This window comes from Lissotriton helveticus, chromosome 9, assembly GCF_964261635.1.
Source record: "Lissotriton helveticus chromosome 9, aLisHel1.1, whole genome shotgun sequence".
Classification (NCBI taxonomy): domain Eukaryota; kingdom Metazoa; phylum Chordata; class Amphibia; order Caudata; family Salamandridae; genus Lissotriton; species Lissotriton helveticus.
Window position 1 is genome coordinate 262,242,227 of NC_136070.1, and position 27,386 is coordinate 262,269,612.

The 27,386-nt window shown below is 45.2% G+C and overlaps 1 protein-coding gene across 6 annotated transcripts in view; it reads left to right on the forward strand.

Annotated features, from left to right (window-relative positions):
- The window catches only part of TTLL5 (tubulin tyrosine ligase like 5), a 1,026,293-nt gene extending 1,001,575 nt beyond the window's left edge, over nucleotides 1–24,718 (forward strand). For 4 of the 6 annotated variants that reach the window (XM_078659927.1, XM_078659929.1, XM_078659932.1 and 1 more), the window contains 2 exons: nucleotides 9,342–9,465; nucleotides 23,246–23,378. In XM_078659927.1, coding sequence (XP_078516053.1) covers nucleotides 9,342–9,465; nucleotides 23,246–23,252 — 131 coding nt within the window. In that variant the 3' untranslated portion in view covers nucleotides 23,253–23,378. Of the gene's footprint in view, nucleotides 1–9,341; nucleotides 9,466–23,245 lie in introns of all 6 variants that reach the window. The other 2 variants (XM_078659928.1, XM_078659931.1) reach the window with 1 other exon arrangement.
- Nucleotides 24,719–27,386: the final 2,668 nt, after the last annotated feature.

Consider the following 27,386-nt stretch of genomic DNA (forward strand, 5'->3'; position numbering starts at 1 on the left):
ATTTAGATATGTTCTTACCTTTGAAAAACTGCTTGAGGACAAAGTTGGCTTTCTTTTGGAAAAGCAATACAGAGAGACGGTGAGGTTTGTATGCTATAACTAATACATTGTATACATCACCAGGGTATGTGACGATGCTGCCAATTCCCCAACGCAGAACAAATATCGGCTGCCAGGGGACAATTTACTGCACCACCTCTAGTTGTCACCAAAATGAAAGCAAAAGTTGCCCACCTCTAAAGACCAGCTACAAATTGGTCAAACATTGGAAACATTTGTACCTAATAGGGAGGCAACACAAAGGAGGGTATAAAAAAGAAGTTTATCGATGAAAAGCATGACAAATAAATCCTTCGTGATTGTCTTTTTTATTCTTATTATTCATTAAAGTATACAAGGAAGCGCAGCCAATGCTTTTCGCCTTGTCACAGGCTTCAGCAGAGCTGCAATTTAACATGCATCCATTGTACAAAATGTTAGAACCCCCAAAATAAGCACTTTTAGGACAGGTAAGTGTTCTTGAATAGAAGCGCAACTGTCCAATGACCAATGTCCAGGTGGTGACAAATTTTCAGGATGGAAATTTCACGCATCAAACTATGATTTTACTCTTTTGATGTATATATTCATAGTGCCTGTCCTTGCATATTATGTCTATTAATATGTTTCTTTAACCGATAGACATGTTTGCAAAGCTTACTGTTTTTGTCTTACGTTTGAACATTTTGCTGATGATATATGTTAAGTCCCTAAAAATTAACGGAGTTGAATGCAATTGTTAAAAGTACATAATATTTTTGTTGTTTGTGTTTTGACTAAACCAATTTTCCATTTCTTGTGTTGTGAGCACTCTTAACGTTTTGTACAATGGATACATGTTAAGTTGTTTGATCTTATCGGTTGCTTTCCCTGTCATATGTACATTGTTGATATTAGTAAGTTTCTATATAAACTAACGTGCATTCTTGTATAATGCAGCCCGAGGAAGCCTGTGATAAGGCAAAATGCGTTGGCTGCGCTTGCTTTTATACTTTGATGAAGAATATGAACAAAAAAGGCAATCACAAAAGATTTATTTGTCCTGTCCTGCTTTCGACAAATGTCTTTTTTCATACTCTACTTTGTGTTGCCTCTCTATTGCGTACACATAATTCCACAAAGTCAAAGTATGATTGAAGTCAACCTTTTCTAAAACCGCCAGAGACAGGGGGCAAGTAGGCAGAACGTAACTCATGCATCCATCCCAATTGATCTTGCGACCTACCGATCTTCACCTTGATAATTCCCTTGCAACACTTTACAACAGAAGGGTTCAGGTAAATGGATTTTTTATTGGATTAGGAGAAGCCGACCTTGCACCAGTGAGTACTTCAAATGTTGAAAAAGGGGTGCAGCCTCCAGATCATAGAATTTTCCTCAGACTCTTCCCTCACCATTCTCACCACCCACTGAAATACATAAAAGCAGGATTGTACAGAGATAAATCTGTGGAATAGAAAAACATATGAAAAGGTTGGTAATTGAGACCTGTATAGGATCTCAGGGCACCTGGCAAATATATGAGAATTGAAAAGTTCAGGATGTCTTATTTAGCACAGATTCTTGAAGTGCTGAAAAAGGGGAACTAGATAGGTTCTCTGAGCAATTTTACCAGCACCGAGAGTACCAGCAAATGGCAGTACAAGGCAAGCACTTTCTATTCATGGTATTTTCTTTTAGTCTTGTGTCTACCACTCAAGTTTTCACTAAAGTGCTGGCAAAGCTAGTTGCGGTTGCACATATGCGCATGTAGTGAATGCATGAATATCCTTACTAGAATTCTAGGCTCCTGTAAGAAGTCTTGCTAGAAAAGGTGTTACGATAACAAGTGTATTGCTGCACAAAGCTTTTCATGCTGGACCCCTCTGGAATTCAGTGGTTAACCGTCTTTGGAACTGATAGATTTCATGGTATTCTGCCTTCTTTTTTAACCTCCAGCAGAACTGTGAAATTAGTCCCATCTGTGGTCATTAAGGACTACATGTTGGCAACATCAAAGACGTCTATATATGAGAATTGAAAAGTTCAGGATGTCTTATTTAGCACAGATTCTTGAAGTGCTGAAAAAGGGGAACTAGATAGGTTCTCTGAGCAATTTTACCAGCACCGAGAGTACCAGCAAATGGCAGTACAAGGCAAGCACTTTCTATTCATGGTATTTTCTTTTAGTCTTGTGTCTACCACTCAAGTTTTCACTAAAGTGCTGGCAAAGCTAGTTGCGGTTGCACATATGCGCATGTAGTGAATGCATGAATATCCTTACTAGAATTCTAGGCTCCTGTAAGAAGTCTTGCTAGAAAAGGTGTTACGATAACAAGTGTATTGCTGCACAAAGCTTTTCATGCTAGACCCCTCTGGAATTCAGTGGTTAACCGTCTTTGGAACTGATAGATTTCATGGTATTCTGCCTTCTTTTTTAACCTCCAGCAGAATTGTGAAATTAGTCCCATCTGTGGTCATTAAGGACTACATGTTGGCAACATCAAAGACGTCTGATGAATCTTCTAACCAAGAGGCAAAATGATTTCTCTGGCATGGAGGATGCCAGTTGAAACTCTGTTTAGAATTTTAACCTCCCGAGTTGTCAGATCGGCACTGGCAAATGACTCCCTTATGGTATGGAGAGCATATTTGAAGAATCTAAAGTTGATTGTCACAATGAAAGTCCACCTCTATTTGTTGGACCTCAGGTTAATCAAATTGACATTGAAATGAAATGAAATGAAAATTCTCTTTATATAGCGCGTAGTCTACCCTGAGGCCTTGCAGCGCTTTAACTGGAATCAAAAGGCGGCAGGATAGGGTGCTAACAGGTTCTTCCAAACAAGTGAGTTTTTAAAAGCTTTCTGAATGTCAGCAGATTGTTATTCTCTCTAAGGTCAAGCGGGAGGGAATTCCATATTCTCGTAGCATTGTGTGAGAATGAGCGACCGCCCCAGCGAGCCTTGTTTATCTTAGTTGTGGTGGCCAGATGTAACGAACTGGAGCAGAGAGCTCTGAGGGGAAGGTAGGGAGTGGCTAGAGGGTACATTATGGCTGGACCTGTTCTGTGAATGGCTTTCTGGACAAGGCACATAGCTTTAAATTGTACCCTGGCTGCCACTGGAAGCCAGTGTAGCTTCCTCAAAGCAGGTTTGGCCGACTGCCAGCGTGGAATTTGGAAAAGCAGTCGGGCCGCACAGTTTTGGGTGACCTGGAGTTTGTTGATCGCGGCCGCCGGAGCTCCCAGATAAAGAGCATTACCGTAATCCAGGCGAGAGAGTATCAGGGCTTGAACCATGACTCTCCTCGCCTGGAACGGAAGCAAAGGGAGAACTTTCCGGAGCATTCTCATCAGCCCAAAACGGGTAGATGCGGTTTTGGTGGCCTGGAAAGTGAAGTCAAGTGATTTGTCTAGCCAAACTCCCAGGCTTTTTATCTGAGGCTTGGGAGAAGGGGGGGGGGGGGCTAGACACGTAGGCTAGATGGGGGCCAAAGTGGTAGGTGAAGGGTTGCCTAGTAGCATAATTTCCGTCTTTTCCCCGTTTAGTCTGAGGCAGGAGGACTCCATCCATCTGGCCACTGCCTCTAAACATGGGCTCCGAGTGCTAGACGACCCCTCAGCTTGGTTCAGTGAGACCACCAGCTGAGTGTCGTCTGCGTAGGTGACAATTTGAACGCCGAATGGATGGACTATCTCTGCTAAAGGTCTCATGTAGACATTAAAAAGTGTGGGGCTCAGGGCGGAGCCCTGGGGAACCCCACAACTGAGTGCCTGCTTGGTGGTGCAGCCTCTCCTTCAAACACCTAAAAGAAGCGCTCGTCCAGGAAGGAGGTGAGCCATGTCAAGGCCGCGCCCGACACTCCCATGCCATTGAGTCGATGTAATAAAGTGGCATGGTTAACCGTGTCGAACGCGGCACTGAGATCTAATAGTGTAATGGCTGCTTTCCCTCCCTGGTCCAGCACAGTTCTTGTTTCTTCGGCCACTGCCAGCAAAGCTGTCTCAGTCCCATGTTGTGGACGGAATCCCGTCTGGGAGGCACATAGCAGATTGTTGGATTCTAAATAATCCACTAGGGTGTTATTAATGTGCTTTTCTAGCAGTTTGCTCATCCAGGGTAACAAGGAGATAGGGCGAAAATTAGCTAAATTGCTTTGGTCCAGATTGGGATTTTTTAAGAGGGCCTTGACCATTGCACATTTCCAGGATGTCGGAACTGTGCTTGAAATGATTGTGGTGTTAAGAACATCGAGAATAACTGGACGGATTGAATCAATGACCGAGGTAAGGAACTGTGGCGGTGCTGGGTCTCTAGGGGATCCTGAGGTAACTTTAGGAATTATTTTATCTAAGGAGACAGAATCTAGAAGGGTGAATTTTTCCAGCGTACAGGGGACTAGTGTGCTGGGGTTCACTATTGTAGCAGCATCAGATTCAGTTCTATCAGAGGCAAAAGATGAATAGATGGTCTGAATCTTCTGGAAAAAAAAAGTTGCTAGATTATTGCAACGGGCAAATGCCCCATCTAGTGGCGTTTGTTCTGGGGGAGGGGAGATCAGTGATTTGGCTATTAAAAAAATTTCCTTAGGAGCATTTGCGGCCAAGTTAATTTTTGTTTCGTAGAACTGGGCTTGAGCCGACTTAATTTCCGTTTTATAAAGCCTAATTGCTGCTCTATAGTCTGCCTTCTTGTGCTGTGAGCGATCTTGTCTCCAGATCCTTTCTAATTTACGGCATGATTGTTTCATGTCTCTTAATCTGGGAGTGTACCAGGGGGCTACTTTTTGCCTTTTTATGGAGTGCAGGGGTTCCTTCGGGAGGACTAAGTCAAGGGAGTTATGGATCCAGTTATCAAAGTTAGTACTGGCTGTGTCAGGACTGGAGGCTTTCAGAGGTTTAAGTTCAGCAAGCGCCGATTCCCATTTGGTGGAGGAAAGTTTGGACCATTTCCTACCCCAGTGTTTTTTAGGTTCTTGCACGGGAGGGGAATTCCCTGTTATCCAAGTGAGGGGTATCAGATAATGGTCGGTCCAGGGCAGTGGCACAGGCGATTCAGTGTTTATATTATCAAGATTGCTATAGACATGATCTAAAAGATTACCTTTATTATGTGTTGGAAGGAATCCCTTTTGAGCCAGATCAATCGCTTGAAAGCTCAGCCGAAGACTGTTGGCTGCGGGAACAAGTGGATCATCTAAATGCAAATTTAGATCGCCCAGCACTGTGAAATTCGCCGAGGTGAGCACTAGGTTGGCGACTAGGTCAGCCATGTTCGAAATAAACTGACCTAGCGTTCCAGGTGGTCGATAAACCAGAAGACCTGTAAAAGTGTCGGTAGAGGATAGTTCTAATGAAAACAACAAACTCTCACAGACTGATGTAGTGGTAGGGGTAATACGACATTTGTACCGCTCTCTATAGATGATCGCTAGATTACCTCCTCTGCCCGTGTTTCGATCAGATCTCTTTATAGTATAGCCTTGTGGGGTTGCCCATACTGTGGTTGGATCGGCTTCCAAATGAAGCCAAGTCTCTGTTAGAAAGAGTACATCAGGCTTGTGCTCTTCTATTAGAAGGTCCAGCTCTGTATGGTGTTTGGGCACCGATCTACAGTTGAGGAGGAGCATCCTCCATGTGCTATAGGTGGGATGTCTCCCTATGGTTTTAAATGGTGGTTCCCAATTGCAATAATTACAACTGGCCTTCATGCCCAGAGGGCGCATAGAGTGCAGACATTTAGGATTAACAGCTGTTCTTAACCCGTGCAAGGATGAGGAGTCATAGGTGATTAAGTTACCAGCCATGTTGCCAGGGATCGTGGGATCTGGGCGCGGACTGGCTTCTCTTAGGCGCCTCTTCGGCGCTTCTACGGCGCTCCCGCTGCGCGGCGATGACATTGTCAGTGTGTCCCACTCAAACGCTGTGGGACAGTCATCATCTTGTAGCTGGTCAAGGAAGCAAAGATGCTATGGCTTTGGACACTATTGAAAGGTATGTTTAATCATATGGTTCATTTGACAGAACAGAGCAATGTTTCAATGATTACTCCCAGGAGGCTTCAGACATTATCTCAGGAATGGAGGTTTCAAGCAAATGTTATCTTAAATCTTATTGGCATGTGTTGGTATCCATTAGTGGATCTTTTTGTGACTCACCAGAAGAGAGTGCCCCATGTCTTTCTCTCATGAGTGCCCAAGGAGGAGTGCTCTAAGAATGCAATTCTGAACCTTGGATGTTCAGTCTAATGTATGCCCTCTTGCTTTTTTCAATTATACACATGGTCTTAGATAGCTTTCTGAAATCCTGTACAATAATGTTTCCGGTGGCTTTGAATGGGTTCACATTTGGTCATGAAGGGTGTTTTAGACATACGTACTCTGCAAGGGTGAAGTTGTTCTGGCTACCGGTGTTTACCTTTCTTTTGTCTCGGAAGAGGGCAGTTGTTGAACCTAGCTCTCGGCAGCCTATAGATTCATGATGGGCATCTGAAAGGTTGATATTGCTAACTAAGGTTTATCAGAGTAAATTACGAATGGTAACTTACTTTATATAGCATTCATACCACACTTCTGTTTTTTCTAACCACTGTAAATAACTTGTTACTATTGCCCAGTTTAATGGAACCAGATTTAGAATTCTGAGTTGGCCTTGTCAGGATGAAAACTTGTAACTTGTAACATCAGCAACAAGCGTATACCTCAAAGAGTATTCCTTGCGACTTAATTTGCGAATGCAGGCGACTGAGCACAAGACATTTGTATGCAGATGGATAAGGTTCTGCTGATAGTGTAGTCCGAGGCACTTAGATAAATTAAAAGCCGCCCTCTATCTTGCTTTCTTCGTAACTTAACCAACTATATGAATTTTATGTCACCACATTGTGTTTTTTGAAGAAACCTGATGAGATTCATGCAGTTTTCCTGTCGGAAAGGAATGGTGAATATACTTTCTCCAGTACCGGGTGTCACAGCTTAGTGGGTTCTCAACTAGGGTTGTGCACATTTGGTGGCTTCTGTATGTTAGTAGTTGCCTAGGTGTGGTGTAAATTACTAGGCTTTGGGTCATCTTGGTCATCTTGGTGGTAGTATTTTCTCATATTCTTTGTTTTCTTAGGACAAAATATTCTTTAGAATAAATCCGTTTTTTTCTTCCAGAGGTCATAAAGAAATGTCACTTTAACCAATCTATTCAGTTGCCAGTTTTCTCCTTCCTGAATACATATACGGTGTGGAATTGACTGCCATGCTTTGTTAAATAGACTTCTAGAGCGCACAAATACACGGAGGTGTCTTGGCGCTAGCTTTGCTAACAGTTAGAAGAAAACCTCAATCAGTGTTAAATAGCCAAGTTTTCAGGGCTTTCCTGAAGGCTAGCAGGTCCGTCATGGTTTTGATAAGCATTGGAAGGGAGTTCCATGCGTTTGCTGTACCGATCACAAAGCTTCTGCCATCCCAGGAGAATCGTTTCAACCTGGGGACCACAGCAGCTTTGGCCGTTGCCGACCGTCACGTCCTGCCTGGGATATACCAATTAAAACTAATTGGTAGACTGCACAGGTTGGGCACAAAGACAGTAACCGGTCATTTAAATTTCAGGTCTTATGAATAGAGGAGTAACAGACTCCTTTCGACGCTTCAAAGGGTGTGGCTGTTACAAAATGAAAAATGTCCCTATGGATAGTGTTCTGCATCAAGGCATGCTGAGTGGAAGGTAAGAGTAGCTGGATTAATTTCACATTATGCCAAGGTCAAAGTGGCCATTGCTGTGTCCTTAAAGACGATGGTCTCAAGAATGCAGAGGAAGAGTTGAAACGGGTCGACTTGGTTTCATATTCATTCAAATGTAAAGCATTAATGTCATTACTCTAGTGCCAGATATACGCTTTGTTTAGAAGATGATTGGTTTCATATACGTTGTGGGAGCTTGTTGGATATTAATGAGGAATCTTTGTAAGGTAAAGAATATTATTATCCATTAAACGATGTTATGGAACTTCACTAGGTGTTAATTTACTTCAAGCATCATGTATGACACAACATTTCTATCCTTGAACAGAGAGAAACAGAGCTGCTCATGACAGGGATAGGCTCACATAATGACGACACTCGGTACATAACATATCCAGAAGATGCCTGGCATCAGTGGTATTCCTATATTACAAAAGGTAATAAACTTCGTTGACTTCTTTGACCATTTGGAAACAAAATCTGGCATAACAAACCAAAAACAACCACTCAACAAAGAACTGTGGTTTCTAGCAGCAAATTCTTGTCAATCTGCACCCTTTTTGGAGGAGAAACGTAAGGCATCTATTGCGAGAGCCATTACTGCCTCTCATTTAGTCACTGTAATTGACTTTTACTGTGGGCTTCAAGTAAGACTAGAGTGAGAGTGCAGAGTATGCAAATTCATTCATGAGAATGGGATGATGGCATGAGATCATCGTTATTCCCATTTAAACCCATTCTTGCAAAAGCTCAATTTTCTACGTGTTGCCTCGCTAGTTGCGTTTAAAGTTATGACAACTTTATACAGCGCTGTTCTTCAATACTGCCCAGTAGCTGTCGCAGAACACCTGGATGCCTCACTGGATGGGGTGCTTTATAACTAGTGGACCAAACTACACTATACTAACATGAGTTTTGATGGAAAACCGGGTTTCTCCTGTATATACTTTGTTCCTCAATCTCTCCTTGCAGTCCTCTCCATTTCCCCTAACAGTCATCAAGATGTCCAACATCGGTCCAGGAGTGCCACATCCCTGCTCACATATGCAGGATACCAACTAACTATGTAAATTGCTTCCATCTACAATTATGGTATGAACATTTATTTTATGTGGTTTCCTAAAAATCTGTCATGCACCAAGCAACTGAACTTACATTTGATACCCCAAACTAGGTGGCGTCACACCTGGTCAACCTTGCACAATACGAGTGCAACATTCTGGGGCTTAATTGTTGCCCTGGTGCAGTGGAAGCAATTATAATAAGTTAGGGTCCCAGGCTGAAGCTAGGATATTTCAAGAATAAAGAATCTGCAGTTTGCACCCAGTATCCATCAGAACCAATGCTACCAAAGTGACACAGTGCTATCTGGTGTTCAACCAGCTCAAAATACTGGTAGTGTTCAAGTTGTTCCTGTGCGGTCTTCTGCACATGGTTTTCTCAGTATTCTCAATAATGTCTAGTTTCTATGGTTAGTACTTGTTGCCCCTTAACTATCTGGCACTATAATTCCCACTTGGTTGTTTGTCGCTCATGAAGAAGAAAAGTCCACGCCTAACATGGTTACAAGCTAGTTATTTTCATTCTTTCAGGTGCATTAAATACTCACGAAGTTATCTTTGCCAGATCCAAAGCTGAAGTTCCCTCTTTCACAGTTACTAAGAAAGATATATCAAAGAAATTGAGGAAGGCAGTGCAGACAGGGGCCGAGGACAGGTAATAGCTGCACAAGTGTGTGTGTGTGTGTTGGTGTGTGTGTGTGTGTTAGTTAATGCAGGGATGCTTTATTTGCTGTTGTCTTTGCAGTTCAAAGGCTTATGCATGGGTAAAACCTGCACTACCTGGCGCCTGTGCTGCACTTTTTCTTTCTACGCGAGGACAAGATGCACTCCTGCTGCCTGTGCTGTACCCGCATGCATGTTATTAAAGCTTTTACTGATGGTGATTGTGCTGCACCTATTGTCCGAGTGAGGAAGGCTTGCACTGATGCAGCCTTTGCTGTATGTTTTGTGTGTGATGCACTTTGTCGAGCTTGGTCTCCTTTTCCCCAAACTCGTAGGGGATGCCTGCAGCACGGGTACAACCTGAAAACGCTTCTGGTGGTGGTTTCTTCTTGACAGGTGATCTATACAAATTGTGTGTGTCTTCTATAGGGCACTTCCATTCAGTGTGTTCATGTCCATTCTGTGTGGGAAGCTAACAGAGGTCGGTAATAAGGAGCCTTTCTCGTTAAGGAAAAAGAAGTATCAGGGACATAAGAGGAAATCGCCTTTGTGGTAGGAACCACCATCTCATCTTGTTAAAAGGGATGTGGGACTAGGCATGGTATTTATTTCAACATCAACTAGTGGTACTGATGGAAGGACCTCGTTCTGTATTCTGTGGGCCTCAATCATGAACTCAGGAGATAGACCCTACATTAGCATGGACCTGCAAGTAAAGTTGTTGGTAAAAAAAAACAAGAGGAACTGTTGTACGACTGCCCTATTCACGCCTTGTGCCTGCTTGTGTACATCATGGGTTTGACTCAGAGCATTCCGGGGGTAGGTCTAGGTCGTGGTCTAAACCCTCGAAGAAGGTTCATAGGCCTTTCATAGGCCTTTCCTTCATATTGTAGGTCTGACTTGCTCCAAGGCCATGCTAATCCCATCCTGGTGTTGCTCAGTCTGGTGCCCTTGCACCAGGTAGCCTGTAAGTATCCAAACCTCTCACTGGTCCTTGCTTCGAATTGTAAAAGAACAGTATTTTGTACCAGGCCCTGCCTTGGATGCTCTTTCCTTGCATCATAAAAACGTACAAGAATAAAGGCGAGTGGAATAAGGAGGACAAATTGTAAGACGGCTGCAGGTCTTCACATATGAGTGCTATCGAGATCCTCCCTTTATCCAGTAGTGGAGGTTGAACTTCAGCCTTCTTACCCAACTTTGCAGTCTTACTTACGGCTGGAATTTTACCCATCTGAATACATTTCTCCTCTTCCAGAGGAGTTGTTTTCAGTTCTGTTCAGCTTCTTAAAGGAATGCCATGCTCAGATTCCATCACCTTGTATTTCACTAAATGATTTAGTTCTTTAGAATCGTCATTCATCTCAGCTACATACAGATACATTTATATACAAGTATTCCAAATTTAAATCAAGTACTAAGGCGTTTCACTAAAAATCTGGTATGATTAGTCATCCCGGATCTTGTTTTAAACCTTGCTCTAGAACCATTCCCTTAATCAGCGAAAATGCCTCCTGTTGAAGGATGAATCCTCTAAAAAGAAGGCTAGGGCAGAAAATTGACACTGATAGTGGGTCCTGTGGTATTCGGAATCAGTCACACCTAGGAAGGCATTTTGCAGCATCCATGTATAAAGCATAACTTAGTTATGTCCTCTGAGCCCAATACTAGTAGACTGACTTCTACTCTTGGTCTAGAAGCCTCAACAGACCTCCTTTTGGATATGGAGCAATCTATTAATGTGTAGTCAGTTTAAGCATGGATAAACCTACTTTCTGCACCTGCAGTGGCAGTAAGGAGTAGTTTCTGTCCTGTAACTCCAGTTCTGTAGTAGGGGTATCTCTGTTATAGTCATAATCTAGTGAATAGTCCCGCCCATGTGCGTGGACCCCGGAGCAATCAAAAATAATCTCTTACAGTGTCAAAAAATGCAGAAATGCATAGACACTTAAGAGAGAATTTAAAGACAGATAATGCAGCCAAAAAAGGCTACACTGTCCAGTACTTCAACTAGAAATTCCACCACAAAATCCACAAAACAGCAAAGCCTGTACAGATTTCCCTTGCTTAACAGCAAAAACCCTCAGGAATGATAGAGAGAAGAACCTGGACAGACAAGCCCCATAGGCTGCCATTATGTGGCTTAAATAGGATACTGTGCCTTTAAGGAACCTTACAGAACCTTCTCCCAGTATCCCAGAATGCATAGCAGGTCCCACTTAGTTTCAGTTCTTTTTGAAGGCGTAAAAAACGCCAGACCTGTAGCATTATGCACCTGAACAAATCTCCACCGGGGAGGCGGGAGGGCGCTTATGACTATAACTATAACAGAGATACCCCTACTACAGAACTGGAGTTACAGGACAGAAACTACTCCTTCTGTAGTAGGGGATCTCTGTGTATAGTCATAATCTAGTGAATAGAATGGCAAGCCCATCCCCACATCAAACGGCGGTGGAGAGTATGAAATCACGCCACTATTGTGCGAACAGATTCCGCAGCGAAGCCTGCCCAACCTGAGCGTCTGTCCTGGCATCAGTGTCCAGGCAGTAATGCTTAGCAAAGGTATGAACCGACTTCCAAGTGGCCGCCTTGCAGATCTCTGCAAAGGGAACATTACGAAGCATAGCTGTCGTGGCAGCTTTGCCTCTGGTGGAATGAGCCTTAGGTTTACCCCCTAAGGTCTTATTAGCTTTGCAGTAACACAATTGTATGCAGGACACAATCCACCTCGAGATGGACTGTTTAGAGGTAGCAAGACCTGTCCTGACTGAGCCATAATTAATGAACAATTGGTCTGACCTACGAATATCTTTAGTCTTATCAAGATAAAACTTCAGCACCCTCCTCACATCCAGGGAATGTAAAGACCTTTCCGCTGGAGATGACGGATTCTGAAAGAACGTAGGCAAAGTGATAGTCTGATTGATATGAAAATCAGAAACAACCTTGGGAAGAAACTTAGGGTGAGTACGCATAACAACCTTAGCAGCATGAAACACAGTATAAGGTTCTTGGCAACACAACGCCTGAATTTCACTCACCCTGCGGGCCGATGTAATGGCCACGAGGAACGCCGCCTTCCAGGACAGGTGCTGCAACAAAGCCTTATGAATAGGTTCAAAAGGCTCCTTCATCAGTCTGGACAGCACCACATTCAAGTCCCACGAAGGCGAAGGAAGCCTGACAGGAGGGAATACTTTCTTCAAGCCTTCCAAAAAATCCTTGATCACAGGGATCTGGAAGAAGGAAGTCTGTGAAGGGCCTTTCCTGTAGGCAGTCAAAGCAGCCAGATGAACCTTAATGGAATGGACATTAAGGCCTGACTGCGCCAGATGCAGTAGATATGGAAGGATGACATCTTCCTTGCATGTCGTAGGGTCAAAGTTCTTAGACTTGCACCAGATGCAAAACCTCTTCCACTTGTAAGCATAAGAAGTCCTAGTGGAAGGGCGTTTAGCCTCCTTCAGTATGTCCATACAATCCTCTGGGAGATTCAGATGGCCATATTGCACTATTTCAGGAGCCATGCCGCCAAACTCAAAGACGAGAGGTTGGGGTGCACCATCCGCCCCCCGAACTTCGTGAGAAGGTCCGGCCTGCACGGCAGCTTCATGTGAGGAAGGAGAGACCGGTGAAGCAGGTCCGTGAACCACCACTGTCTGGGCCATTCCGGGGCAATCAGAATCATTCTCGCCCTGGATTGGGACAGCTTGATGAGAACCGCCGGAATCAGGGGAATTGGTGGAAAAGCGTACAGAAAGCTGTTCGACCAGTTGATCCATAACGCGTTCCCCAGCGTCCCCGGCTGGTAGTACCTGGAGGCGAAGCCTCGGCATTTTCTGTTTTCGGCGGTGGCGAACAGATCTACGTCTGGAGTCCCCCACCTTGCGAAGACTTCTCCCAGAACTTCGTCGCTTAGGACCCATTTGTGGTTTTCCTGAATGAGTCTGCTCAGTTCGTCTGCCTGAACATTCTGCACACCTGGCAGGTGGGTGGCCGTAATCGACAGTCCTCGAGCCAGAAGCCAGTGCCAGATCGCCTGCGCCTCCTGCGACAGAGTGCGCGATCTCGAGCCCCCCTGCTTGTTGAGGTAATACATCGTTGTCGTGTTGTCTGTCTAAACAAGCAGAGAGTTGGTCTGAAAGGACGGGTGAAAAGCCTTCAGCGCCAAGTGCACAGCCCTGAGTTCCAGGAAATTGATGTGGTACGTGGCCTCCGTCTGGGACCACGTCCCTTGAATCTGCAGGTCTCCGGAGTGCGCTCCACAGCCCTGGAGAGAAGCATCCGTCACGATAGTCTGTGTGGGAATGTCCTTGTGGAAGGGAACCCCTCTGAGAAGATTCTCCTTCGAGCACCACCACTTCAGAGACTGAAGAGCATGTAGAGACAGTCGTATCTTGTCGTCCCAAGATCCTCTCCTCTGGTCCCATTGATCCTCCAAGCACTCCTGCAGCGGTCTCATGTGCAGCCGCGCATGTGGCGTCAGGAAGATACACGAGGCCATCGATCCCAGCAGAGAAGACACCGTCCTCACTGTCGTGGATGGAGTAGACATGAGAGCCTGAGCCTTCCGAAGGAGTGATAAACGTCGCTCCTCCGAAGGAGACACGCTTGCTGACAGCGTATTGATGGAGGCTCCCAAGTACTGGATGCACTGGACCGGAGTCGGAACAGACTTGGACATGTTGATGTGCAACCCCAGCTTGTTCAAGAGAACGCACGTCTTCTGGAAGTGTGCTTGAGCTTCCGAGAAGGAGGAGGCCTTGATCAACCAATCGTCCAGGTACGGGTAGACAAACACCTTGTTCTTCCTCAGGTGTGCCGCTACCACTGCCATGCACTTCGAGAACGTCCTGGGTGCAGACTTCAGCCCGAAGGGAAGCACCGTGTACTGATAGTGATTGGTGCCGACTTGAAAGCGCAGAAACTTCCTGTGTTTGCTTGCAATAGGCACATGGAAGTATGCATCCTGTAGATCTATGGCACACATCCAATCTCCTCGTTGCAGCTGAGGGTAGATCTGATGCAACGACAGCATGCGAAACTTTTCTCTGCGAATCCTCTTGTTTGCCTGTCGCAAGTCCAGAATGGGCCTGAACTCGTTCTTGTCCTTCTTGCGGACGAGAAAGAACCGAGAGTAAAGACCTCTTCCTCTTTGTGACAGAGGTACGTCCTCTATCGCCCTTTTTCTCAGCAGGATGTCTGCCTCCGCCTGGAGCTCGCGCAGCTGGAACTGCGAGCTGACCGGAGGGATCGATGGAGGAGGGCTGATGAACCGAAGAATGTATCCATTGCAAACAATATTCAGCACCCACTTGTCCTGAGTAATTTTTCTCCACTCTGCCAGAAAAAATTGAACGCTTCCCCCCACCGGAGCGGGTAACGGACGAGGGGGAAGTAACCGCTCAGGGTCGAGACCCGGCCGGGCCCTTGGTCGCGGTAGAGGACTGCTGGCTACCTCTACCCCCCTGGCTTTTCTGGAAGGGCCTTCTGTACTGCTGCTGTTGTGGCTGCTGCTGATGCTGCCCAGAAGACTGTCCCCTTCCTCGACCCTGCGACCTGAACCGTCGCTGGAACTGGCGGTAGGGTTTCTTCTCCTTGGGCTTCTCCAGGCCCACCGCCGTCAGGGTCTCAGCCTCGGCTTTCATCCTGGCCATTTCATCATCTGCGTGTTTCCCGAAGAGGGTATCTCCGGAAAACGGCAGATTCGCCACACGTTGTTGCGCTTCAGGCTTAAGGGACGTCAACCTGAGCCAAGCATGGCGCCTCTGGTTTATACCGTGGCAGTATCCATGCGCGGACAGCAGGGAGATATCTGCCGCGGCACTAATGGCCTGGTTAGAGACCAGCATCCCCTCCTGGACGATCTCCATGAAGTCCTCTCTGCGGTCGCGAGGAACGAGCCGAGTCACTGGCGGCCTTCATCGTTGTGGAGGACGTCCCACACTCCTTCCGTCCAGCCGAGTCCATCCAGCGGCTCTCCTTATCAGGAGGCACAGTGGAGGCAGGGGAGGTGGCATGGAGCTTCCGAGCCGCTGTCACGATCACCGAGTCCGGTGTCGGGTCCTTTCTCAAGAAAGCTGGGTCCGACTCTGGAGCTCTGTATTTCTTGATGAGCCTGGAGGGCGCAGACTTCACCACCGCCGGTGTTAGGAAGAGCTGTTCCGCAGGCTCAAGGAGCCCTGGCACCAAAGGCAGTAGGGGGCGAGACAGGTGCTTCTTATGTAATGTCTCAAAGATCACCGAAGTTGAAGGCGTAGGAGCTGTAACCTTGATCCCCAACTTCGCCGCCCCACGCAGGAGAACCTCCTGAAACGTACCAATGTCATCTACTGGGGACACCCTCGTCTCCGGTGAATCAGACAACGTTGGCGAGTAGGAACGGGTCCCCGAGGTAGAACGGGACCGGGACCTATGCCTCCTATGGCGATGCCTGGATCTCGATGAAGACCCGCGACCACTCCTAGATCTGTCTCGTTTACCCGAGCGAGACCTAGATCTCTTGGGCCTGGGCCTGTCCGTAGGCCTCTCCGGGTCAGACGCCTTAGGCTTCGGGGGAACCTTCGACTTAGGAGTCTTCTTCGGGGGTGTCGGGTACTTGGGTATCGACACCGATCTCGGCCGAACCGGTGGAGGAGGCGTAACCGGGACCTTCGGAGCCGGCAGGGGAGGCAACGGGGGAGGGGTCGGAGCCCTCGGAGGCGGACCCCTGGGTAAAGGAGGCGGAGTAGGCTTCTTCAGGGTATACACCGCGGAATACGCCGTTCCCGGCGAGCCATCACCATGTCCAGACTGAGGGGAGCCCCCCACAGTCCTGGGCCTGTCCGTACGACCTCCTGACGCCGAAGACCGGTGCCCAGACATCGAATGCGGGCCCTTCTACGGCGATCTGCCCTTCGGCGTCGACCGTTCCACACTCCTCGACGGCGACCGGTGTCTATGCCTCGACGTCGACCCCGACCAGATGGAGGAACAGCGGAATCTCTACGACGAGCGGTGGCGTCTCGACGGCGACCTCGACCTCTTAGATCGCCTCGACGTCGACCTCTTAGACCGTCTCGACGTCGATCTCTTAGACCGTCTCGACGTCGACCTCTTAGACCGTCTCGACGTCGACTTCTTCGGCGCCGGAGACCTCTTCCGTCTCGACGGCGACCTCGACGACGAGGATCCCCTCGACGGCGATGACTTCGACGGCGAACGGCGGTGTCGCCTCAACGGCGAGCGCAAACGCCGGGTCCTACGATGTCGTCCACTCGACGCCGACGTCGACGACGAGGAAATCGAGACCGGCTTCGACGGCGGCCTGAAAACGTCCCTCGACGTCGACGGGCGACGTTTTCTCAACCCAGAGTCCTGGGGAGACCGGGAACTGGCCGTGGACCTTCCTCTCGACGTCGTGGTCAGAGCAACTGACCCAGACGGAGAATCTGGACGAGAGCTGGACTTCCTGCCCCTGGGGAGCCCCCCCAGAGGCCTCAGCATGGGCAGAAGGAGCCCCTCCTGACCCACCTCGAGCCTTCAATCTTCTTTCTTCAAGTCCCTGAAGTCTGATTTTTCTCCTGTCCTTCAGGGTCCTTCCAGAGAAGCCTCTACAGATCACACACTCCTCAGGGATGTGGGAAGAGGGAAGGCAGAGGATACAGACCTCATGGGGGTCTGATTTGGCCTTCTTCCTGGAGCACTCCGGGCATTTATCAAATAATGCAGGCATTATTGACAATAAAAGAGTGCAGAAATCCAAGAAGAAAGTCACTAAAGTACTCTGAAAGCACAAAAATCGAATTTAGTGCAAAAAACACCAACAAAACCCTTGAAAAGGGAGAGCTCAATGCTCCAGGGTCCTGCTTGCAGGAGCCGGAAAAAAGAACTGAAACTAAGTTGGACCTGCTATGCATTCTGGGATACTGGGAGAAGGTTCTGGAAGGTTCCTTAAAGGCACAGTATCCTATTTAAGCCACATAATGGCAGCCTAGGGGGCTTGTCTGTCCAGGTTCTTCTCTCTATCATTCCTGAGGGGTTTTGCTGTTAAGCAAGGGAAATCTGTACAGGCTTTGCTGTTTTGTGGATTTTGTGGTGGAATTTCTAGTTGAAGTACTGGACAGTGTAGCCTTTTTTGGCTGCATTATCTGTCTTTAAATTCTCTCTTAAGTGTCTATGCATTTCTGCATTTTTTGACACTGTAAGAGATTATTTTTGATTGCTCCGGGGTCCACGCACATGGGCGGGACTATTCACTAGATTATGACTATACACAGAGATCCCCTACTACAGAACGTTGGATACCAAATGCAGCAAACGAAAGGAGTGGGCTTTAAACTTTATGGTGATGGAGAAGCTTCCAGCACAGTCTTCTGTGATCACAACAGCTTTTGTTTATGGCAAAAGACTAGCACCGTCAGCATCCTCACTTCTAGATAAGGAAGCAAAGTCCTGGGAAAAGCAAGAAAAGTGCCAGAATGTATCTTTATTCCTATTCTACCACTGTCATATATTGCTGGATCAGCATTGAGTCATTTGCAGAATGTTTCCCTCCAAAACAGTTTAAGAAACTCTCCTATCACTTCTAACCAGGGTTCTCTGCATCACTTGACAATGAATAAAGTCCAATTGATACTACAGGTATTGCTAATCATGGCTCGGTGTGTGTGTGCAGGCATGTACAGCTGTAGACATCTCCCTTAACCATGAACATTCAGGACAAAGTCATAGATCTGTAATTTGAATTCAAGACTTTGTTTTCACCAGTGTCTGAAAAAGTCCTCAAAAAATGGCAAACTGAAGTAGTGACAAAACAAATTCTTGAGTTCCTTAACTTTCACCTTGCAAAAGGGTGCTCACCAGCCTTCTTAGTCTTTCAAAACATTAAGGATCAGTTTAATTTCAAACGGGAGCATTTACTTCCAATGCTTCCTCAAAGGAGTGCAAATTGCACCCTAAACAAAGATCTCTTACTCAACTTTCTACTACTTCAGACACCATAAAAAATCGGCATGATTTCCTTTGAGGAGTTCAGATCATTTCTGTTACAGTGATCAACAAGTATATATCATGAGTGGGAAGACACTTTTCCTCCGTTAAGTCTTCCATCACTCACGGCCAATATTTTTCAAGCTAATTTCTGATCTTCCTATGTGGACTTTTCTCTGGGTCCATATGCACTCAGTTGTTGTAGACCACAATCGGTTTTGTGTGCTGATGTTTACAACTGATTGTCCAAGAAGTCATGTTTTGCAAAGAACAGTTTAGGGTGAAAAGGCATGCAGGATTCCTGGGTTCCCAGTTGTATCAATTGAGCTTGTTCAGGGCTCCCCCGACTGATTGTCATCCTAAATTGAAAACCAACTCTTAACATCAAGGTAGCGAGGGCACAGAAACCTAAGGCTCCTTCTAGGAAATGATGTGAGATGGAAACTCAGTAATAAAGCATTGTCCAGGCAGTACTTTTACTTTTAAAGAAGAAAATGTACTTTAGTGCACACAAGCTAAATACCACACATAGAATCACAAATAGATACCTAATGCACAATTGGCAAAAACGTATTTCTGATGGCTACTTCTAAGCGCACAGCTGCATGCCGATAAGTAGAATTATGCATTCCATATAAGCAGCACCCATGCGTTCTTTTCTTTCTGCACCTTCAGATGCAGATCCAGAGCTACTCTTTGGTCTTTACAAAACCCTTTTTGCAAAAAATTTCAACGCATAAGACAAGAAGGTTTAAGCAGTATAGGGATGACCTGTTCCTTGGGCCTGTCTGCCCCACCAAGACATTTCCATCACCAATTTCGCCCCTTCCGAGGCTAAGGTAGGAGTTTCCAATACTGACAACAGCAAACCCTGCTGCCAGCCCAACAGGTCTCCCAGTCCTTTTGTGGCCTAGGCCGTGGCTTGCAAAGGGAACTACCGGGCCATCAAGGAAAACAGGCAGCCCCTGCCCTTCCAGCTGATGCAGTCCTAAAATCTCTTTTGTGTATATTTTGCAGCACATAGCCACCCTTCTGTGGACAGAATCTTCCATTTTCTCGGTGGATGACAATCCATCAGCCAAATGAGTCCTTCAAAGTGTCCATCAAGGCTATCGCCTACCGTTTCTTTGGATGTATGACGTTACAACGCATACTTTTACAACGCCTACCATTACCACACAATTTTTACAACGCAGGATCCATTACAACGAAGTACCATTACCACGCATGTATTTACAACGCAGATACCTTTACAACGCATACAATTACAACGTAAGTATTGGTAAGTATATAATATTTTTTTTAAATGTAAAATAATTAAAATTAATATAATTTAATTAATTTAATTTAATGTAATTATTTTAATTTACTTTAATTTAATCAATTTAATTTAATGTAATTTAAATTTAATTGTATTTAATTTTTACCCTGTACCCCTTTACCCAAAAACCCAAAACTGACCCTGAACCTTAAAAGTACCCCTTTACCCAAAAACTAAAAACTGACCCTGAACCCTAAAAATACCCCTTTACCCAAAAAACCAAAACTGACCCTGAACCCTAAAAATACCCCTTTACCCAAAAACCCAAAACTGACCCTGAACCCTAAAAATACCCCTTTACCCAAAAACCTAAAACTGACCCTGAACCCTAAAAATACCCCTTTACCCAAAAACCCAAAACTGACCCTGAACTCTAAAAATACCCCTTTACCCAAAAACTCAAAACTGACCCTGAACCCTAAAAATACCCCTTTACCCAAAAACCCAAAACTGACCCTGAACCCTAAAAATACCCCTTTACCCAAAAACCCAAAACTGACCCTGAACCCTAAAAATACCCCTTTACCCAAAAACTCAAAACTGACCCTGAACCCTAAAAATACCCCTTTACCCAAAAACCCAAAACTGACCCTGAACCCTAAAAATACCCCTTTACCCAAAAACCCAAAACTGACCCTGAACCCTAAAAATACCCCTTTACCCAAAAACCCAAAACTGACCCTGAACCCTAAAAATACCCCTTTACCCAAAAACCCAAAACTGACCCTGAACCCTAAAAATACCCCTTTACCCAAAAACCCAAAACTGACCCTGAACCCTAAAAATACCCCTTTACCCAAAAACCCAAAACTGACCCTGAACCCTAAAAATACCCTTTACCCAAAAACCCAAACTTATAATAAATTAGATAAAATTATATACTTACCAATACTTACGTTGTAATGGTATGCGTTGTAAAGGTTCCTGCGTTGTAAAAAATGCGTGGTAATGGTATGTCGTTGTAAAAGTTGCGTTGTTAAGGTTGTATTTTTTATATTTTTATCCCACCACACGTTCCACCCACAATCAGGACAGCTGACGGAGACCCACATGTCCATCTTGCAGGACTTGGCCCGTTCTGGCAAATCAGCCATTGAGAGGGTACGGTCCTTCTTTGTGTCTGAAAGTGGACCAGGAGCATTTTCAGTTTGAAGTACTCCCTTTTGGCATCAGGTATTTTCGAAAGTGATGGCAGTGGTCGCAGCATACCTTTTGAGAGCAGGGGTACCAGTCTTCCCCTACCTCGATGACTGGCTGTTGAAGGCAGACTCACGGCAGGCAGTCACCAACCACCTCCAGAAGACAGCAGACCTTTAACATTGTTTTGGTTCTTGATCAAAGTGCTGAAGTCACATCTGACTCCGCACAGGCTGCCTTTCTTTAGAGCAAATCTCAATACGTACAGTTTCGTACTTTACCACAGGAATGGAGGGTCCATGTCCTTCGGGCTATGATCCCGATGCTTCAGCCTCTGTCCTGGATCTCAGTGTGGATGACTGAGACTGCTGGGAATACTGACCTCCTGCATTTTCTTGTCTAAACACATCCAGTTTTCCTTTTAGGAAACCAGGATGCATTTCCCAAAAAAAGATTGCTTCATTTAAAGGAAATGAAAGCCACCGTGGTTTGTTGACCCAAGCAGGCCACAATGCTCGTGACTCTAAAAAATCATAGTGGGTCTCAATTTGTGACCAACCTCATGCATATTAATGAGGTAGGTCGAATTGCAACCCACTATGAATCGGAATTTCATGAACCAACCTATTAATACATAGGTTGGGTCACAAAATTCTAATACATTCGGTAGAAACCAGTGCAAATTGCACCCACTTCTACCGAATACATTTTAGTCGATTCCAAATAAGAAATCGCAAATCATTCTTTGGTGCAATTTACAATTTCTTATTAGGAATATGTGTAGGAATACTCCCAGGTGCTGAAGTTGATCGGGAGATTTTTCTCACTGTTGCTCCAGTGCCTCATGTACTTTCTCCCACTTTCTGCACCTGTGCGACAGTATTCCCAGCAGTTTCGCCTCTTTTGATGCTTCAGAAGGGGTTTGACACAAAGACAATGCCAAGGTTGTCCACGCCAGTAACATGACCCGTCCCCTGCAATCCTTTTGAAGCCAGAGTTGGGGGTCCCGTCAGCATCATCCAGGGCCTCAGGGGCAGTGTACAACCCAGTGCCTTTACCTCCGTACCCTCTCTTCAGCATCCAAGCCACTTTATCTTGCCTACTGCAGCACATGGCCATCAAGATGGGCTCATTGGCATAGGTTCCATCTGCCCTGGATGCAGGAGACTGGAGGGTAGCTTTGGACGTACAGGCTGCTTATTTTCCTACCCACACCCTGCAATCCCACAGGTGTTACCTGCGGTTTAAGGTGGGCAGTCCCACGGGCGTTACCTGCGGTCAGGTTTCCGTGCTCTCCTTTGGCCTCACCGGTGCTCCTTGGATATTCATGAAAGTGATGGCTGTGTTCGCTGTACGCCTTCAGGGGTAAACAACAAGCATTGAAATGGCCAATAAGTGTCTCGGGTGAGCCCTGTTGGCTTTGGCTATGCATTTTTGGTTTCCGGAACAAATATTAGCAACAAGATACACTTCTGTTGATGCCGTGTAACCATGTATCTTTGCTCCCTGCTGATCTGAATACTATAACACAACATAACTGTAATGAGATACAGCTCAATTTATGTTGTGTAACCCAGGCAACTTTACATTTCAAGACCTGGAGAAATATATGAAGGGGGCCTGTACGTTTTGCAGCTGTTACACCATATAAACATTACTGACCCCCATTTACATCTCATAGCATAAAGAATAGTGAGAGGTACCCCGTGAGAGGTAAACACCCTCACCAAAGACAAAAAACACCAATGTAGTTGTACAATACAGGAAAAATTTGATTTCTACACAATTTCCTCAAGTGAGGATGCTCAGTTCATTAAGTGGTTAGCAATTTTACCACTCTCATGGGGCAAGCTTATAAGAAAGAGAAGTTTTAGGGAAATGGTGCCAAGATCAACCTTTGGTCTGCTGTACCAGAGACAATGCTTTGAGTCTCGATCTATGCTCCATTCATTACTAAGCTTTCACAGTGACTGTGTCTTAGCTCATACGGGGTAGAGTTGTCGTGTAATACAGTATATGCTTTATTGACCTGGAATGCCGCTACTTTGTATTTGAAGTCTGAAGTGAGTCAGACTTTTTATCACAATCCTGTGGCACATGCTTTGGGCTTTGTCACACAGACCCAGACTTAAAGAGACATCTTTCGGTCTGTGCTTTCTGGAAACAAATGAATAACTTTTTGTTTTTGCTGAGGTTTCTTTAACCTTGCTCCAGTTCTCTTTATCTGATGACACATACACCAACTTCCAACTCAAAGTGTAATTATTCTAAACCTTTTGTGATACAATCAGGTCATGTATTATAGCTCAGGGATAACCTTCTGTCTTTTTTTTTTTTCCAGCTACTAAGGAGCGTAAAGAAAAAGTCACCCCCCAAAATTGCTGACGGACAGCACCAGCAGTCCAGATGGGGGAGCCACAGATAAACACAGCAGTGTCTTGATGGACAAATTACTTCACCACACAGATGCTAACTGCAGGATACTGCTGAAATCAGCATGCGGCTGATACAACGGGACTGTACTTCATTGTCTGATGAGCTGAGGTCCAGATGATTGTGCCGCCATCAACAGTCCTCATACTCATAGGATACTCCTGCTTTCATCTTATTCCTGATCACCACCAAATTCCACTTGATTCAGTATTGTCATCAGGAGTCCAATAGCTACTGGCCTTCACTGCTGTCGCCTGCAGGACTTTACTTCATCACACAGCTGATACATTTAGGATCACACTGCAGCCACAACTGGTTATAGCCAAAGGACATTGGGCAAAGTCAGTGCAGCTGATACACAGAGGACTGCATTGCTGTATTTTGCAGCTGATGTGACAGGACTGTTCTGCTGTGTCTGGATGGATGCTATTTTGATGACACAGCTGCAATTACTTCAGAACTGATGATCACAGGATTTAACCATCAATGCCACTTTGGTGATAACTCTGAGACAGGACATCAGAAGTCATGCACTGATACCAACAGATATCACTACAGACACCATGCAACTGATATCTAGTGAGCGGTACTGCAGTCGTACAACCATTACCGGCTGTCCTTCCTGCAACTAATACCCACTGGGCTGTTTTTCAGGCACCGTTCCTGTGATAACAGGGTTCAGCTGTGGTTACCAGGTACCAGGCTGCTTCTATCTGTAGGATTAACTACCTCAGTCCCACCATTTCGATGAACACAGCACAACCTACAGCTGGTACTAGTGGGAGGTAACTACAAAACGAACATTAATCACAACTTCCGCTGGTTGATACTGAGAGGCAGCTGTAAGACAGAATTGACTGCATTTCTCAGGGAATTTCACGGCCAACCTTGACTGTGTAAGTTATGTAGATAACCATTCCAAAATCCAACTAACTGACAAACTGGCCAACATTGATGAAAAGGCATTCACCTGCAAAGAAAAAAAGGAAAGATAGCAGCATTTGTTATACATTACCCTTTTTGTAAAGAAAAAGTGTTGGTGATGAAGGCTGTAGCAGAATTAGCACAGCCTGGATCGTATCCCCCCGCATAAGGCATTAATGGAGCATTGTAGATCAACAAAAGGTCTGGTGGTCTGTGACATTGCAGTGATACTTACCGGTTTGCCATCTCGTGTGCTGCAGTTGTCACTTAGAAAGATGGTATCTTGACACATTCCTGATGAAAGCTCTCCTTTATAAGGTATCTGGAAGTAGTTGTTGGGCAATTCTCTGTCCATCTGGTTCTGAGTTTGTCACTGAAGGCACCATAGCGTTGAAGTCAGCTCTTGTTTACTGCTTGAAGATCCATGTACAGATTAATTAAAGAGTTTTTATGAAAACCCATCTTTGCCCTGATTATCATTTAATGAAGAAAAAATCCGAAGTGTCGGACAAAGAACCTAGCTATGTTGTCAGGGTCACTATCTTGAATAGATGTGTTTTTAAGGAAAAGGGGGGGAGGATACCCTTTTTCTTGAGTCCCCTCACTCACCGGAGTTGCCTCACGGTGACATGCTTCATCATAGGGGCCCTCTCAACCCGCTGCGGGTTGAGGCGTGCTACGACTTGCGAAATACGAAGGAGCACTATTAGTGAGGACTATGTGTGGTGTAATGTGAAAAAGTGAGTGGAGTGGTGCAAATTAAAAATATCTTACTAGTGGATGAAAAAATACTTTTATTCGTGCTCCTAGCAGATATATTAAAAGGTGGGGTGGGTCTCTAGGTAAAGCCGGTTGTCTAATGGGTCCGGGAACCTAGTAGATGGCCAACTAGTTTCGAGCTGTACCCCTCAGCTCTTCCTCAGGACATCACAATGTCCAGCCCTGTGATTTCCACTCCAAAAACCGTGAAAATAATGCCTAGCAATAAGCACTCAAATTATATATATAATCATACGACTCTTCAGAATTTCTGTGGTCAATCTGTTGAGGAAAGGGGGGGAAAAAAACAAGGTTATAATGCATTGACTGCCCGTCGTTAATTAACCCCACATTTTCTTTGACACAGGTACTAGTTTTGGAGGGCGAACCTAGCTCACATCCCTCTGCCTCCCCCTCTTGTTTTTTCTTATCATTTAATGAAGCAAGGAGTGCACGCACCATGTATCCTTCTTACTGGCTGTGTCCACCTCCCTTTGCTTCTGCATGTATGCCTCTCTGTGTACATTTACCCGTTTGTAATCATTATGGAGTTTTGAATGGGAGGCAGGAGTTCTCTTTAGCTGGTTTACTCTGAAAAACTAATTAGTTAAGTTGGCACTTAAGCACTGAGGGGCTTATTTACAAGCCCCTTGCGCCACTTTTGCGTAATTTTCCCATGTTAAAAAGAACGCAAAAGTGGCGCGAGCGGCTTGTAAATAAGCCCCTGAATGCTTAATATAAAATGCACAGGTTCAGTATTCTTCGTAATGATGTTTAATGCATGCTATCTCCAGTGGTATTTGTATTTGAACCCTCACACCCACAAAATACCTTGTATTGTGTGAAAGAGCAGGGTGAAAACCCAACAGTATTTTGTAAGTAGCCTTCAGATCCGGTATGGGAAGCAGGACACCTGCTCTTAAAAGGTATCTTCCTTAAGTTTCAAACAGACCCCTTGATTAGTCTGTATCCATTTCCGCACGATCCCCTTGTAGAAGTTGAATTCTCTGCAGCCTCCTCAAGACAGGAGACAGATGATCCCGATTTGCTGTGTTCTCACCTACGAGGGAGCAGCCACCTGCATAGACTAGACTAGAAATCATTAGGAAGTCTGGTAAATGTTTTTTGTAATTAATTCTATTTGTTCTCAGGATTATGCTTTTCTGTGGCTCAGTTTGAATCACTCAAACGTGATGTTTTGACCATCATGACGCAATTGAGGGAGCAGCTGGCCTCTGACCCCTGTGGGCCTCTTTCCACAGTGCAAATTTATTCGGTACCCCAGGTATCGGACATCTCAGAGATGCCACATAGGCTCACTGTTGATGTGCTTCTAGACCATCTTCTCCCAGTTCCGCAGTCCTAACGCGGTGCAGCCCATAGAACTAAGACGATCGCTTTGGAGAGACAGTCTGTGGTCTAGACTTGACTGTTCCAAGACACAATGGATGAGTTGCAGACATTGATGGAATTGCTGCACAGAATGAAGTTCTTCCTGACCCATCCAAAGCTAGAACTCACTCCAAGCTGACATCTGTAGTGCATTGGAGCACTGATGAACGTTTCTCTGACTCAAGTGTTCCTGCTGCTAGAGAGAGCCTAGCACGTAAGAGAGAGGATTACTTTATTTGGTTTCGAGTACTGTACAGCTTTTAGTGTGTGTTGTCAAAGTTCTATTGCAGAGAATACCAATACTTAAAGTGGGCATTAGGGCTGCCCATTGCTTACAATAGGTTGACTTTCTTGTCAATCTCATTACCTTGTAGCTTCAGGTCAATCGTCATAGCACTGAAAGACGTTATACTAGCAGTGAGATCTGGGGAGGCGATTGTACACTGACACCACCACAGACCTTTTGTATTGAAAAAGATAAATTGCTTATCTGAAATCCTAGTTCTTTTCCAGGGGAATCCTCATCATAGTCCTAAGCAATGAATAGTCCCGCTCACGTGTGGGGACCCCAGAGCACATATTAAATAATATATATATAGATAGATATAGATATGTGTATATGTGTAAAAAAATGAATGTACGTTGTACCTTTAACAACACAGAGATATATATATATATATATATATATATATATATATATATATATATATATATATATATATATATATACATATATATTATATGCACTAAAAAAAACTATAGGTTTCAGGGACGTTATAGTTAGTTGGACATTTCACTCTTACAAAACCAGAGAAAGTCCGCCGACCAGATCAGAGAGGTGGTCCAAGGCCACCCCTTTTTTACACCTCTCTGCAACGCAACTCTGTGGTGCTTACTGGAGGTACCTGGTAGGCTGGTTGGCCCCCAGGGACCCTCAAGATTCAAGGGGACTTAATCCCCCAACTTAAAACACC